At 49.2% G+C, this 16,831-nt stretch overlaps 1 protein-coding gene across 1 annotated transcript; it reads left to right on the top strand.

The window, feature by feature from the left end:
* Window positions 1-2,660: 2,660 nt before the first annotated feature.
* On the top strand, window positions 2,661-16,476 carry LOC119394782 (uncharacterized). Its single transcript, XM_049415986.1, has 11 exons — window positions 2,661-2,804; window positions 4,580-5,173; window positions 5,257-6,341; window positions 6,420-7,596; window positions 7,695-8,133; window positions 9,016-9,162; window positions 10,593-10,741; window positions 11,778-11,983; window positions 15,183-15,253; window positions 16,288-16,388; window positions 16,444-16,476. Exons 1-11 carry the CDS (start codon window positions 2,661-2,663, stop codon window positions 16,474-16,476), a joined length of 4,146 nt encoding a protein of 1,381 aa, XP_049271943.1.
* The last annotated feature ends 355 nt before the right edge of the window (window positions 16,477-16,831 follow it).

The raw sequence follows: 16,831 nt of genomic DNA, 5'->3' as shown, positions 1-16,831 counted from the left end.
ATTATATACGAGCGCACAGCTGTGGCGGAGAGAGAGAAACGGGAGAGGAGAAACAAAGCGGAGGCAGCGCTCACACCACCTCCTCCCACCTCCTCGCGCTCACGCGAGGAGAGGGGGGAGGGCTTGCGCATGCGCAGTATGGGCGCGGACGCCGCAGAACGGACACGGCCCCGAGCATAAGATGCTTTCGCATCTAAAAGAGCTGATGTTGCTACCTTTCTTGGACTATTACTAGCTGTTTGCTGCCTGTTGACTACCTATACGCTAGTATACAGTTAAAAGCTTTAATGGTTACTACCCCTCGCGTGTCCTTACTAACTTTTCGCTACACACATGTTTAGTACCAACGTAATTGTCATCACTACCTAGTGCATTAAGTTAGTAACTGGATTTATCTCGAAATGTCAGTTTTTAGCGGAACCGTATGACTAAAATATCCCGGGTTGTCAAATGTATTCCGAATTCCCTCCCCACGGCGGGCCTCATAAAGGTCACGTCGTTTTGGCGCGTGAAACTTGTTATTATGAGCTTTTTTTCGCTCTATTTACTAGCATGGAGAAGCATTCAAGTGCATTGAGTCTATTTTAGTAAGTTTACCACCTCGTCTTGGGTGTTGTGTATTAAACCTTGTTATGGCAGTATCATGAAAAATAGACGTAATATGTTGCTTGCGTTATTATGCTTGATTAACAGTTCTACGCTACATCACCACGCACAGATAATCAGATTGTTCGCCATATAAATACAGGTGCATAGCTTTACCTATTTATACTAAAGGAAGTATACGTGTGACTATAGCTTTGTTTTTATGTATGTTTGTTGCCCACAAGCATGACATTCTGTGCTACCCGATCTTATGTCGTAATGCTGACGCTTGCGAATTAGACCGTTATAAAAATGGGCGATTCGTGAGGCGAAATAATGTCGTTAGTAGCGGTTACTGCTTTTTCTTGGGTACTAACCGTTCCTCCCTATATTTTACTGACCAGCAACGGGAAGGGTAATAATCGCTACTAATTACGGTTGCAACGGCGAGGGTAGTAAAAGTTACTATCCTTGCCGTTGCTAACTGCAGTAACTAACAGGGTCGTAACATATGTGACAAGTAGTTGCTAAACCGAAGTGATTAAGTACTAGGAGTTCTCTTTCAAGAACGCACGATTGAAGAAAAATAAGTGTCGGCAAAGCACAGGTCACCGCTCTGCAGGCAAATGCAAATACAGCTCTGCAGGCAAAGAAAAGCAGCATGTCAGGCATGCCCACGCCAAGCTTCGCTTGCCCTTGGACACAGCGATGCGAAGGTCGGCGCCGCCACTCACGATTTACTGTGTACACGCAAACGATACTTAAAGTTCACTTCATATTGAAGTCAAGAGCTTCACGGAATGAGCAGACATTGTAAGAAGCTGAAATAGAACGCCGACAATGAATAAAACAAAAAGAAGACTTTTCGGTTGCCAAGCTGTAACCTTGGTCACCATCTTGTTTTCTTTTTTTTTGTTTTTTTTTGACATAGGAGGGGCGGAATTTTTATTCGCGCTGCGGATAGTTCTTTTTCGAAGGCAAGTGAAATAAAACGGTGCATATTGTGAACAAGGTTGTATAAGTAAAGCCAAGGATGCACATTGTGAAGAAGGTTCCCGTGAGGGAACTGTGACGGTTTTGTTTGTCTTATGTTTATTCGTGGACGGTGTTCAATTCCAGCCCTTTTCGTCATCTTCATGACGAAAAGCAAAGTAACTACGTTTGTTATTGTTATTATTACTAACTTAATTCGTACCAATTTTTATCTCAAATTCCATTTTTCTTTCCCCCAAGCTGACTTTCCATTATTTTGTGTTTTCGTCTTCAATTTAGTTGTACGTTCTCTTCAAACCATCTTCGTGAGTCTGCATAAACATACGACTGCAGTCACGCGAAAATGGCATTTAAGTATGAAACTTAAAATGTATACGTTGTTCATCCTTTTACTTATTCTTTGTTGAATCAATGCTTGAGGAGATTAGGAGCAATTTCAACCAACCTATCACAAACGAAGAAAAAATTGTACATTTTGTTAAGTTGATTATCTTCAAGTTATTTTCTTTTCAATATTTTAAACAATGTGTCGAATTACCCGATTCTTGGCCAGTCCCCCACAGGTTGTGAGCCAAAACCTCTCAGGGTCCCTGATGCGTTCACTTGAGATTTCTCGAAGCCGGAAGCCATCTTCTTCCTTTTCTTCTCAGTCGATGTATTGATCCACCCCCGCCACCTCCGAAAGCTTTCTGCACCTAACGTGGCTTTGCACGGCCTCCAAGATCGGAGGCATTCACCTGGTTTTGCACTGCCTCCGTGATCGGCACACCTTTGACCGCGTGACGATGTCATATGATGACGTCATAGTAACGTCACGATGACGCCATGATGAGGTCTCAAGTATTTGTGGTCTGTGAAGTCATGATGTCATATGGTAACGCCATCACGTGATAATATTTTGCATCACTTTTGTTGATACCGATGCCGAAGGATTTTCGCATTTGACGACGCATCTAAGGCCTTCGCCTTAAAGTTTAAGGATCCACATCTACATCTACATTTTTAACGACCAAATTCCTGGCCATCCGCCGGAATAGGTATGCGCCAACAGATAAAAAGAATCCATATATGCATGTTTCCCTATGGAAGACAAGAAGAAGAAGAAGAAGAAGAACTGTCCGGTCATGGGACCCCGGCGTCCTGCGCTGCTGCTGGGTCTCGCCACGTTCCTGGCGGCGTGCTCCAAGGCTCTGTGCACCGTGCTGCCTCTCAACGGAGACTGGAGGGTCTACAATCGAAAATAAATGTACGTACATGCTGTTAGAAAGAATAAGCAGGCACTTTCACCTACGCCGGTCGTCCCTCCAGACGCGCTCAGTCACTTTCTCCTCACCCAAATAAGGAAGAAGTTATGGGGAAGATGGAATCTTGAATAGATGACAAAAAAAGAGACATGGTAGACCCCTCCGTCATAGGAATCGGTATAACGCGAAAGGGAAGCATGTCTTCATGTATATTGTACGTGCATATATGAGAGCTTGCACAATGACTATTGGTGTTCGGCAGCTATAGCACCGTTTACTCGGATGCACCGACGTTGACGCCTGGTGGCGCATGGCCATCCCGACGACTAACGTCCATGATCATGATGAAACCTTTGGGGTATTTGAAGTAGTTAACACCTGGACACAACATAGAGCAAAAATGGCATCAACAAGCACATAATAAACACTGTTACTCAGTATACACTCATTCAAGGCGTCGTCATTTGACAAGAGAAAAGACAACGTGTAGGCTCGCCATTAATAGGGTAACGTATGCCTCTGCTCATGCATACACTGCATATAAACCAGGGAGTGTTAATCCCCCCAGCTTTATCCCCAGGTTTACATGTACAGATATACCCGATAAAGGGGACGGGAGGATGACCAGCACCGTAGCTCAATTGGTAGAGCATCGGACGCGTTTTCGAAGGTTGCAGGTTCGGTCCCTGCCCACGGCAAGTTATCTTTTCCTCCACTTTAATTTCTTCACATTTATATCACAATTACTACAAATAACATCCCCTATACTATCCTTGGCTTGATTGTCTGTTAGTTCTCATTAACGGCGCAACATAGATGACACAAAGAGAGAACGCGCATACGTGTGCAGAGTTCGCGATTTTTTCAGTGTCCCGTTATACTGAGCATACTAGTCCGTATAACAGGAATTTATAAGTAACGAGGCACTCCGCCACTGCAGCTTACATCATACAAGTGATACAAGTGTCATGAAACCGCCCTTGTTTTCGAACAACACTGAACATAGGCGCGACTGATTGGAAAGCTACGCAGGTTCACCTCATTACAGTTGCGTGCCTGTGGAACTTGCAACGTTTTCGATGTGGTCGCAACCATTGATACGACTCCCTGTGGTAGCTCCCTGTGGTAACCCGACATACCTTGAGCCGATTTAAAGGAACATTCGAGTACTGAAGATTTGCGTAGAGGTTCCACAATCTAAAGATCCCCAGCTAGTCAAAGTATTGTAGCGGAAGCTGCTCAGCACCACCGCATTCTTTTCTATCCCGTCTGCAGCCGGCCGTCGACAGCTCGCCTACGCGCGGCGCCAGCGCCTCCTCCTCCGTGTTCGGGGAACAACGTGTTGTCGGGGCCGGTTCCGGGAATTAGCACCGGCGGCATGCTGCGTCTGCTCGCTCGGGGGCCCCCTTTTTCCTCTTTCTTGTAGAAGAACGCGGGGGTGCCTCCTTCTCTCCCTCGTCGAGGGGAGCTCTCGTCACTCGCACGGAGTGGAAATAAAGTCTTGCCCTGCAACTCCAAACCAGCTTCACGTCTCTTTTCTCGCTGCCTCCGGCAGCCGACATTCCCGGCCGCTACAAAATTGGTGACCCGAACGCTTCAACGAACACGCCGCGATGAGCTCCGACGACAACGCTGCTGCCTCCACGCCTGCGGTCATCGCCACAGAACTGAAGCTACCAAATTTTTGGCCGAAAAATCCAAGGGTTTGGTTCAGCCAAGTGGAGGCCCGTTTTCAGCTCCGGCATATCACCTCGCAGTCGACAAAATATCTTCACGTCGTCGCAGCCCTGCCCCCCGAAATCGCCGACGCTATCGACGACATTTTGGTTTCACCCCCCGCGCAAGAACAATATGACACCCTCAAAAAGACGGTGCTGGACCGCCTCGAGGCGCCTGAAGAAAGCAGACTGCAGCAGCTCTTGTGTCGCGAAGAGCTGGGCGACCAACGACCTTCCCAACTGCTGCACCGTATGCGGCAACTACTCGGTGTGCACGCGCGTCAGGACGGCCAGCTCCCACTTCTTCGTGAACTTTTCCTGCAACGGCTCCCCCAGTCGGTGCGCGTGGTGCTCGCGGGTTCAAATGAGACGTCCCTTGATCAACTAGCGCAACTTGCCGATCGCATCACGGAATACTCAACTCCAACCTTTGCGCCCATAGCTGCTGCAAGAACACATGAGCAACCAGATCGACTGTCGCGCCTTGAGGAGAAACTGCAACACCTTACCGAGACCATGCAGAAACTTGTGCTATCTGGCGCTCCCCAACAGGACGAGCAACGACGCAACCGATCCCCTTCAAGACAGCCAAGCTCTTCCCAGAGAAGCCATGCACGAGATACACAGGACGGAGTTTGCTGGTACCACCGTCGTTTCGGCACGGGTGCTAGCCGCTGCACTCAACCTTGCTCGTTTCCGGGAAACGCTCCGGCCAGTCGTTAACGGCGGCTTACGACATCGGCCCTCCACCCAGCCGCCTGTTTTTCGTAGTCGACCGTGTAAGCAACTCGCGCCTGCTAGTCGACACGGGAGCCGAAATCTCTATTGTCCCGGCAACCCCCGAGGATCGCCGACGTAGCAAGAACACATCGTCGCTGCAGGCAGTGAACAACACTGCCATCGCTACGTACGGCTTCCGCTCGCTGACAATAGACGTCGGACTCAGGCGCCTGTTTCGCTGGGTCTTCGTGGTGGCGGATGTTAATTTCGCCATACTCGGAGCAGATTTTCTCAGCCACTTCAACCTGGATGTGAGCGTACGTGACCGTTGCCTCAAGGATAACAACACATCCCTCAAAGTACGTGGTTTGGAGTCAAACATCTGCTCATCTGGCATCTGCGCCTTCCAGCCAGTATCAGCCTACCACCACGTCCTGGCCGAATTCCCCTCGCTCACCAAGCCCCGCAACACGGAACAGCCGGTGAAACATAACGTGACTCACCACATCGTCACCACCGGGCCGCCAGTCACCGCCCGGCCACGACGGCTGTCCAGCAAAAGGCTTCAAGCTGCACGCAGGGAGTTCGAGCACATGCTGCAGCTGGGAATTGTTCGCCATTCGTCTAGCAACCATTCATCGCCGCTACACATGGTGCCTAAGGACGACGATTGGCGCCCGTGTGGTGATTACAGAGCCTTGAACGCATCGACAACGCCGGACCAGTATCCTCTGCCACACATTCACGATTTCAGCGCGCGGCTGGCAGGTACGAAAATATACAGCAAGATCGACCTTGTAGCGGCATACCACCAAATCCCCGTCGAACCGCAGGACATACCAAAAACAGCCATAACAACTCCGTTCGGCCTGTTTGAGTTTGTCCGCATGCCCTACGGCTTGAAAAATGCCGCACAGACCTTTCAAAGGTTCATGGATGAAGTCACCCGGGGTCTTCCTTTCATCTTTGTCTACCTGGATGACATTTTGGTGGCCAGCAGAACGCCTGCGGAGCACGAAGAGCACCTCCGCCAGCTCTTTCAGCGTTTGGATGAGCACGGTCTGGTGTTGAAACCTCAAAAGTGCGTGTTTGGAGTAGAGGCGCTCAACTTCCTCGGCCACCACATCACTGCTGAGGGCATTATGCCATTGTAATCGAGGGTGGAATCCGTCAAGAAGTTTCCAGCTCCAACATCTTTTCGCAAGCTGAGGGAGTTCCTCGGGCTCTTAAACTTCCACCGGCGCTTCATTCCGTCTTGTGCTCGAGTGCTCCAGCCATTGACCGACCTGCTGCGCCGAGACGACCAAAAGGCACCAGAATTTTGTTGGTCTGACGAACACCAGAACGCTTTCCAGAAAGCTAAGGACGAGCTAGCCGCGGCTACCCTCCTCATTCATCCACGGCCTGAAGCTCCTACACGCCTCATGGTGGGCGCTTCCTCCACATCGGTCGGAGCAGTGCTGCAGCAACAGGAGGGCGCCCAGTGGAAGCCACTGGGCTTCTTTTCGAAACGTCTGAAGCCTGCAGAAGCACGGTACAGCACTTTTGGAAGGGAGATGCTCGCAATCTATTGTTCCATTAAGCATTTCCGCTACTTCCTCGAAGGCCGTGAGTTCTACATCTTGACAGACCACAAGCCCCTCACCTACGTATTCAAAAACAACAGTTCCTCCTACTCAGAACGAGAGATCCGTCAGCTCTCATTCATCTCCGAGTTTTCGACAGACATCCGCCACGTTCCCGGGGTCGAAAACGAAGCAGCTGACGCCTTGTCTCGCGTCAACGCTTCCGGCACAGAAGTCCTGGACTTCGAAGCCATGGCCGCAGCTCAGCGGGACGACCCCGAGTTGACAAGACTGAAGGGAGGGGGATCTTCACTCGTGTTCTCGGAGGTTGCACTTCCCTACGTGCAGAGCACGATAACCTGCGATACCTCCCAGGCAGCACCACGACCTTTCGTCCCACTGAACTTTCGCCGAGTGGTATTCAACACTTTCCACTCCATCAGCCACCCAGGTGTCCGCGCCACCCAGCGGCTGATAACGCAACGCTTCGTTTGGCCCGGAGTCAACGCGGACGTGCGACGATGGGCTCGGACATGTGAAACGTGTCAGCAAGTGAAAGTGACTCGCCACAATCGGGCTGCACTACAGGAATTTTGGACTCCTGAGTCGCGGTTTGACCACGTTCACCTCGACCTCGTGGGACCACTACCGCCCTGCCAAGGATTTAGGTACCTGCTCACATGCATCGACAGGTACAGCCGGTGGCCCGAAGCTATACCAATTGCGGACATATCAGCTGAGACCGTCGCGCAGGCCTTCATTCAAACATGGGTGTCCCGCTTTGGCTGCCCCGCCCGCATAACAACTGACCGGGGACGGCAATTCCAGAGCAACCTCTTTTCCGCACTTTCAACGCTCCTCGCACGAAGCTGCAGCATACAACCGCCTACCACCCCGCCAGCAACGGAATGGTTGAGCGCTTCCACCGGCAACTCAAAGCCGCACTGGCAGCGAAACTCGACCGCCAGCACTGGGTGGAGAAGCTCCCGCTCGTTCTTCTTGGCCTACGCTCAACGGTGAAGGAAGACCTCGGCTTCAGCGCAGCGGAAATGGTCTACGGCTCAACAGTGCGCCTCCCGGGAGAATTCTTCTCCGACCAGACACCTTCCGCCCCAACAGCCTCCGATAACATCGAGAAGCTGCGCGCATGGCTCGCGCAACTCAGGCCAACAGCACCTCGCATCGCCCGCAACAGGAAAGTTTTCACTTTTCCTGACATGGACTCTGCTACCCATGTGTTCGTGCGACACGACGCAACGAAGCCGCCCCTTACTCCGCCGTACGATGGCCCATTCAAAGTTTTGGGACGTACTAACAAAACCATCGCAATCGACGTGCGGGGGAAACGAGAAGTCGTCGCCGTTGACCGCGCCAATCCTGCTCATATTGAGGTTTCCATTCAAGCAGCCTCTCACGTACGATTTCAGTGCTAACCATTGGACTGTGACCTTTCACTATTCAGCCCGTAACTGCTGTCCTTCTTTAAAAGCTCCGCAATCTAGGGGGGGAGCCTTTGTCGCGGAAGCTGCTCAGCACCACCGCATTCTTTTCTATCCCGTCTGCAGCCGGCCGTCGACAGCTCGCCTACGCGCGGCGCCAGCGCCTCCTCCTCCGTGTTCGGGGAACAACGTGTTGTCGGGGCCGGTTCCGGGAATTAGCACCGGCGGCATGCTGCGTCTGCTCGCTCGGGGGCCCCCTTTTTCCTCTTTCTTGTAGAAGAACGCGGGGGTGCCTCCTTCTCTCCCTCGTCGAGGGGAGCTCTCGTCACTCGCACGGAGTGGAAATAAACAGTCTTGCCCTGCAACTCCAAACCAGCTTCACGTCTCTTTTCTCGCTGCCTCCGGCAGCCGACATTCCCGGCCGCTACAGTATATATATGTAGGAGTCCTCCACTACGGCATGCATCATAATAAGATCGTGTTTTTCGTGTGCAAGCCCCCGCAATTACTTTAGCTGTCGATTACACAAGTATGAAAGGTGGGGTGGTGTCAACAGGTGGGATGGAGTTAGGTCAGATCTACAGGAGTAACTAGTTTGATAGTCCATAAGGAGGTCAAGTGTATAACAGAATCCATTAGTGTTCCCCGTAGTGGTTCCGAGTGTAAAGCCCTCAAGAATCGTGTTCCACTCGCACTTCATTGTCGGAGGAGTGGACCTCAATGATACGGGAATGCCACGTGCTCCTCGCAGCGTACCACTTCTCCGGTGTGGTCCCTGGCAACGTGTATACCGACCTGATGCGCGCCAAGCTCATTGACGACGCCTACTACCGCGACAACGACGAGCGCTTCGCCTGGGTCGGCCATGACAACTGGACCTACACGAGGGATTTCCAGTGTGCGTATACGACCCTCGCTTTGAGGTCATCGCTTTTATACTGGTACAGACATGGGTGCACGCACAGGGGGCGCGGCCGGCGCTGCACTAAAATCTGCCCCTAACTCCCCCCCCCCATGATGGAGAGTACCCTGCGCACTCCTATGGGTACGGCACATTAAGGAACAGACAACCGAGCCGGCTAAATAGAACAGAGCGCTTACTTCCAACTGGTTTTATCAGTAAATTGCATGAAATATATAGTGACACGAAAGATCAAACAATATCGTTCAAATTCCATGTTGAGAGGACCATCGTTAGTCACAGAACATATGTCAACCTTTCATACGCGGTTGGGCTGATTAAGAAATGGAGTTTCATGTGCAAGCAGGCACATAGATGAAACTCTGTTTCTTAATCAGTTCAACCGTGTGTGAAATATTGTTGTGTATGTTCTTTCGCTTGCTGTTATGCTGCACCGAAAGCAGCGCGTTTGGGTACAATACGCACGAGAACGAATGCTGCTGGGGCATGCTTTCTGTATGGAACACAGGTCCGCGTGATTGTCCCTGCGGTGATTCCGTATACCGAAGTTGTCTTCGTTTGCTCACAGGGGGTGACCTCAAAGCAAACCCTAACGAATGAAGATGTAGAGAGGAAACCAAAAAAAGAAAAAGATCCTCTCGTGGCTGGGCATGCACTTGGTCACTATACAAAGCTATTAACAATGCACAGAGCACCGGTGCGACCCGAAAGAGTAGCGGCAGACGGATTGCGTGGTTTTGTCCGAGACAGTGCCGCCTATTCCGTAGACGAATGTTTCTGTAAACGTGACATGAGCAGGCATGGTTAACGAAAGTCAATGGTCTCGTCAGTTGATACAACGCTAAATAAGGGGCCTCACGGTCTTTTTAGTGGCGCGAGTAACGAGTGACATTCTTGTTTCTAGTCCAAGCACTTCCGGTCGAGCACTTAATTCCTGTTTTCCGAATATTCAGAAAATGTGTTTTAGAAAAAACTGCTACGAAATCGATGGCGCTGGTTCAAGCTAAGAGTTATACATATAGGATACATATGATATCGGAGCATAAGTTTACTGTCAGAATAATTATTGAAAATTAACTGAATGAGTTCAATGAAGGGGCAGGCGGTTTTCTTGTGAGCCGGTGGGATCGTTGCGGCGCCTGGCGGCGCAGATCTCAACCATGCGCTTCTTCATACGTGACCTCCGAGAAACGTTTCGGCATTGCGAAGAAACACAAAGTTAACTCAAGGAATGCACCAGGGCGCACGGACGACGACGTGAGAGTGCCACTATTATACTCCTAAGTTAGTGACTGCGGTCGCCTACAATTCTTGTTTTCCCTTTACCACGAAGTTGCAAGTCGCTTTCATCAGCGCAACGATTACGGAATAAGCCAGTCATTCCGCATGACCTTGTGTTGTTTCAGTGAAAGAGGAGCACACGCAGCACCGCCGGATCCTACTCGTTGCCCACGGTATCGACACCGTGGCCACTGTCTACGTGAACGATGTGGCCTTGGGAGAGACGGACAACATGTTTGTCCGATACGTGTTCGACATAAAACAGCATATCAAGGTATGAGAGCGTGCTCGTAACATTGTGACGCGCGCTGACGTCAATGCGGCGGTGGACACGGCCGGGCAGGCGCGAACTCGCGCCAAACTTAATTCGGCGATCACAAGAAGCGGAAACCACGAGCAGTAACTGCATAAGCCGTGAACGGATTAGATAGATAGATAGATAGATAGATAGATAGATAGATAGATAGATAGATAGATAGATAGATAGATAGATAGATAGATAGATAGATAGATAGATAGATAGATAGATAGATAGATAGATAGATAGATAGATAGATAGATAGATAGATAGATAGATAGATTCGTGCATTTCTGCTCGCATGTGGCCTTTTCCGGAAAACAAGCTGAAGCCACGTATCATTTAATAACAAAGGAAATCACACTGGTAAACACGTTTGTCCACCTGAATGAAACATAATTTCATCACGGGAAGAATGCATGAGAAACTATCAAATGGAAATGCAAAAGTGTAAATTGTGGTGAGGAGGAACTGTTGCGAGATGAGGAGAGAGACAGATCGAGAAAGAAAAATTAAGTCAGTTCCCACGCCGTGAAAACATTCCGACAACAAAGCTGTAAGCGAGCGAATGTGTGTGATCGGCTAGCGAGATCACGTGATGTTGTAAATGCGCCGCTAGATTTGAAATGCGCGCTTGCACCTGATTCTAAAAGCGTGGGTGTTTATCACAATTGTTATGGTGCTTGCCTTCGCACCATGAGGGTTCAAACCCCGCCTCGTCAAGGAAACTTTTCGTTATTAACTGTCCGTTCTGGTAAAGTGACCTGCGTGACGCCAACTACTACCATTACTATACGACTACCTACTACTGCTACTACTACTACTACTACTACTACTACGACGACGACGACGACGACGACAACGGCACAGGGTACATTAAGACAGCTTCGCTGTTGGAACATTACACAGTCAAGAGGTACCACGGTACACTACGCAAACAGCTATTTCATTGTCGGGCAAAAGTCATACACCGTGACGTTAGTGCGTCTTGCGATGTGTGTATTCCACGCAGGTGGGCTACAACAACGTGAGCGTCGAGTTCACCTCGGCAGTGACGCACGCTCGCGAACGGGCGCGCCTTTACAGCAAGGGTCACCAAGTGCCGCCCGAGTGCCCGCCGCTGCGCCAGCGCGGCGAATGCAGCGTTAACCAGGTGCGCAAGGCACAGGCTTCCTTCAGCTGGGAGATGGCACCGGCGTTCCCCACGCAGGGCATCTGGTGAGCGTGACGCCATCGCGAGTGACGTCATATGATAAGACGGAATCTGCCTTAAAGAAAGTCACGTCTCAAGAGCGCTTCTTACCACGCCTGATTGCAAGTATTGGTTAAGCGCGATTTAGGAAGCCGATTCACCTTAAAGAAAACAACTTTTTAGTGTATGTTGGCGCGTTATTGGAGGAGAACTCTGTTATTCAAATATATTGTCCTGACCCCGTTGCCATTTAATTTCATATTAGTACAGTAAAGGGCAGTAACGCAGCCAGAAATTTTTTCGAGAAAGAGAGGGCTGTTCAACCATACTTCAAGTGCGCTTGTGCGTGCGTTCGTATGTGTGTCTGTATATATACGCATGCAGAAATAAAAGCTTCAGGGGAAGGGGGAGTTGAACACCCCCCGACCCCCCCCCCCCCCTCCCCCCTTGGCTACGCCTATACTAGAGGGAAATCTGGCGCTAGTGTCTATGGGAGCTGCAACGCATGGGGCTTCAGCCAGCATGGACAGTACATAGATTTGCTTTACCTTCGATTTGTCGGCGCCGTGTAGCCGGCTGCCGCTTTGTCGCAAAACAAAGTTCTGCAAAGGTTCGGCAGTCCCACTTCACTACCTTGATACCTTTAGGCTGGTCAATTCAAATCAGCTCAAGACGTTCACAATCAGCCATTCCGTTATCCGAAACAAAAGCCAGAACACAACAATAAATAAAGCCACAAATGCGTTCAAAGCCGCAAGCACGAGAGTAAATCCATGTACTACCAATCATTCCCATGGTGGCTGAATGATCGCTGCGCCACAGTTCCCTCTGGTAAATATTGTAGGGAACTCTATGCCTGCTTCCAGCAAGCAAACTTGCTTCACTTACGGGCTGTCTATTTTTGCCCCGACTGACGTTCGCAGACGCAACTAGTTTTACCATTTCCTCGTAGTGTTCCCGATTTCCTGCACATTTCCGTGACGTCATGTAACGTCATTCAGTCTTAATCCCTGATTACGGGACTTCTGGCATCGTCTGCGTTGACGCCGTCGCCCACGTCCACGGTCAATCCGCCTTTCTTCACGATGCCCCTGCGCATGCGCCCTTCCCCTAGCGGAAAAGTCGCCAAACGTCTCTTCATCGCGGAAGCTTTGCTTCTGGCAATAGCGGTTGTCCCGGCCGCTACCAAAACCCTACCAACACGGCAGAGGGCAGCACAGAAAAATGGCAAAGGCGGATTTCCTCGTTTGATGAGGCATCTAAGGCGTTCGCCTTGGAACATCACTCTTCACTTGAACCACAACAATCAATTTCGTACCAGTTTGCCTAAGCGTTTACACCAATTGCTGACTGTACTATTTTCTACTGATCACATGACTCAAATTTTAATTTGTGACATACTTTGATGTACATACACTATATTATATACAGCGCTTACTTCAATCCATTCCGCCCCTTGTATTCATATTGTTATGTTTATCATGGTTTTCGGACAACGCGCACCGACGCTTGACTTGGTGGTCTGGAATACTGCGAATTGTCACTCTGTAGTCGTGCCGCTGAAAATCAATCGCCTTGAACGTCATCTTGATATTCGGACCTTACTCAGTTCGCAAAAACTTTATATTCGCTATGCTTCTAAAACGATACACAACGTACATTGAAACCACGGTGTAAGAAAAATAATTGTTTTATTTACACCGTGATTCAAACAAAGGCATCCGCCTTACATGCTGCGCGCGCTCCTTCTTCTATTTTCATGTAACCGGACCAGTTACACGTGTACCCACTGTCTTGCGCGCACCGCGCCGGAATATCGAACATTCCCGACTATTTTAGATTATTCTGATAAGCTTGAGCGTGCAACGCGAACAGTAGGGATTATTCCATAACTAACGCGGCCACCGACGATAAGCCTGGAATCTTCGATGCGGCGTGATAAAATGCCGAGGCGCCTTAGCGCTGATCAGATTATTCGGCGAGCGACCACTGTCTGCGCCGATATCGTTGCATTTTGAGTAACGTTGCTTCTCCGGGCACAAGTTTACCCAATAAAGTTTCATCTTTACCGTCACAGCCACGTGACAAAATAATGAGCAATCCACCAATACATACAGTGATTGTGACTACCTGTTTCGCGTCGAAGTACGCATGAGTCACTTCATCGTAACCCCCCTACACGCCGCGGTATTTCAACCGCAGTGGCCTTCGCTTGGAGAGGTCCGCGAGGTCGCGTGCTCGATTTCCTGCCTCTTTATGGCCGTATTTTGATCCATCACAACAGCATTTTCTTGAAGTTTTGCATATGTCAATAAATATTGCCTTTTTGGGGCTAATCCGGAGCACTTCATTTCGACGTTTCAAATAGCGAGTGCATGGTATATCTTGGAGACGTTAAGACGTTATTCAGTAGCACACAAAATGGCTTCATTAAAATCATTGCAATCAGGACATCTCGAATGCCTTTGCAAAAAAAAATAAATAAATAGGGCAGCTTCGCACTGGTGGTGCCAAGCCTGAAAAAAACAGCGGAGCTGGACAGCCTTCCTTAGCATACCAGCCAAGCATAGCCTATAGAGATAGCCATATTAAGCCTGGATATAGCTAAATGAGCATAGATAGGGGCAGTTAATCCTAGAAAAGCCAAGTTGAGGCTCTCTCTCTCTGCGTAGCTTTCTGTTTCTTTCTTTCTTTCCTTCTTTCTTTCTTTCTTTCTTTCTTTCTTTCTTTCTTTCTTTCTTTCTTTCTTTCTTTCTTTCTTTCTTTCTTTCTTTCTTTCTTTCTTTCTTTCTTTCTTTCTTTCTGTTTCTTTCTCTCTTTCTTTTTCTTTTTCTCCCTATCCTTTTCTCGTTCCCTCACCCGTATCAACGCAATCATACGATTCCCATAATCCATGATTCCCAGGCTGCTGGTGTGCTTGGATAGCCAAGTGTTTACGACGCTCGCCTTCGGACCGTGGGCCGTTTAATCCCGCCTCGCGAAGAAATTTTATTTTGTTTTATATATTTCTTCTCGTGCTCTCCACTTCTCCTCTCCTCCTCCTTTCCTTCTTCCAACGCCTTGCTACGCGACGTGTGGGGGCGTCATCGCTCGGCGAGGCTTTTCTGCGAGCACCCAACGCTCTAACCTCCGGCTTAAACAGCTTCGCTATTGAAACAGGCTTTACTGAAATCTTTCTTGTCTTTCTAGCGAGTGCATGCGTGCTTCTCTTAATATTTCATGCAGGAAGGACATCGGCATCGAGATGTACGACGGCGTGATCATACGCGACATGGTAGTCAGGACTCGACGCCTTGGTGAGTGGTGCAAGGTGACCAGGAACTATTGCGAAACCTATTTGACCGGATGTGTTTAGCCAGAACCGCATTCTGGCCTAAATCTGCCGACTCTTCGAGGAATTATGAAGGGGCAAGCCAGTGCTATTTCCGCCAACCGCGAGCATGAGAGTATGAGATATGCGTGACATTTAGACTGTCTTGTTATATAGAAGTTTGTATGTAATAAGGTGAGTGTGCCACTGCGGAGACCTACGTCTCAACGGTGGCACACCCGCCTACATCCAATTAGCGCAGTTATTCTCTTGAAATACAAATAGCTTAGAAGTCAACTAAAATGAAGCTGTTTTTGGATACGCTCGCCATGAAGATTTTTTAAAGTAAACGTAATTAGCGCACAGTCGAAAGAAATGTTCGTGAATCAATTTTTATTAGTTGTGTATTTATCGATGTTACTTGTTCACAAGACTTACATCTGTGAAAGACGAATTTGCCGTATCTGGAACAATTGCGAACTTTCGAATCCACCCAGCAGGTCCCACCGCAAATTTTAGTGACACGCCGGAAGTCACAATCCGCTGTTCGTGGTGTGCTTTACCACAATATCTTTTTTTGAATTTGATTCGTTATTAGACTAACAACAAATCAATATTTTGCGTGGTGGTAGACGAGCTTTACGGCCGTAATAGCGCTGCAAAGGTGCAGAGGATGTAGACGTTGTTATTGGGCGCAAAGAAGTTTGAGGGAAGCCATGACCCCCGAGCTTTGCGCGCGCCGAACCGGCGCACCAAATCTCGGGGGCGATGTGCAAGCGCAAGAATGTTTCAGGCTCCAGTACTTACACATACCAGCGGCCACGTCGTCTGTGTTCAGCTGCCGTTGATGCTAATGGTTAGCGAAATGGTATAGACGTAAACGGCCCTATTTTTTTTACTGCACACATATCGCTCACTCGCAGGATCGCAAAATAATGGTGAAAGGCCGGGCAGGTGGTCCCTTGACGTGGGCTTGTTCCTTGAAGTTGCATTCAGCGTAAAGGCGCAGCTCTTACTCAGTTTTGGTGCTGGACGATCGCCTGACTGTGAAGAAGAACATATCGGTGACCGCGAACAACCAACTCGGAGCGCACTACCGATTCCGGCTACGGATCCCGGAGGCAAGTATCTCGCGGCATCTCCCATGCCTCACTGTGCATTGTGGTTCTGTGTAAGGCCACAAGCACGCTCAAGCTATCACCTGTGTAGCTTTTTTTCTACCATCTCCTTTCTTCTTTTTGAAGTGTGGAATGAAGCTTCATTCATGAAGTAAACTAAACGTTGATGACGATTCACGAACACTACCCGGTCATAAAAGCATATGAGACAACAAAAATGTGCCTACAGAAACCGGAGGGTGTAAAACATTGTGTATTTGCTTGTTTTCCGCAATATAAAAGGTATAATTAGGGAAATCCTGCCATGTGTACTTTTGTCGATGGAAGTTTATTGTGCTTTGCATGAAGTTTCATTCTCAACGCCGGGAAGCGCAAACGCAATGCTGACCGACAACTGATTTTTCTCGACCCATTTCTTTACGGCGCGCCAGAAAGCTCACCCTTCG

This window comes from Rhipicephalus sanguineus, chromosome 5, assembly GCF_013339695.2.
Source record: "Rhipicephalus sanguineus isolate Rsan-2018 chromosome 5, BIME_Rsan_1.4, whole genome shotgun sequence".
Lineage (NCBI taxonomy): Eukaryota > Metazoa > Arthropoda > Arachnida > Ixodida > Ixodidae > Rhipicephalus > Rhipicephalus sanguineus.
The sequence above is the reverse complement of the archived record's forward strand: the minus strand, read 5'-3'. Positions and strand labels throughout refer to the sequence as shown.

Bases quoted from the DNA above. Each gene is read 5' to 3' on its own strand.
- LOC119394782 (XM_049415986.1), top strand. From the start codon at position 2,661: ATGGAAGACAAGAAGAAGAAGAAGAAGAAGAACTGTCCGGTCATGGGA. The intron at 7,597-7,694 runs GTGTCCCGCTTT...CCTCGCACGAAG, and splicing joins AGGCCTTCATTCAAACATGG to CTGCAGCATACAACCGCCTA. The intron at 10,742-11,777 runs GTATGAGAGCGT...TATTCCACGCAG, and splicing joins ACATAAAACAGCATATCAAG to GTGGGCTACAACAACGTGAG.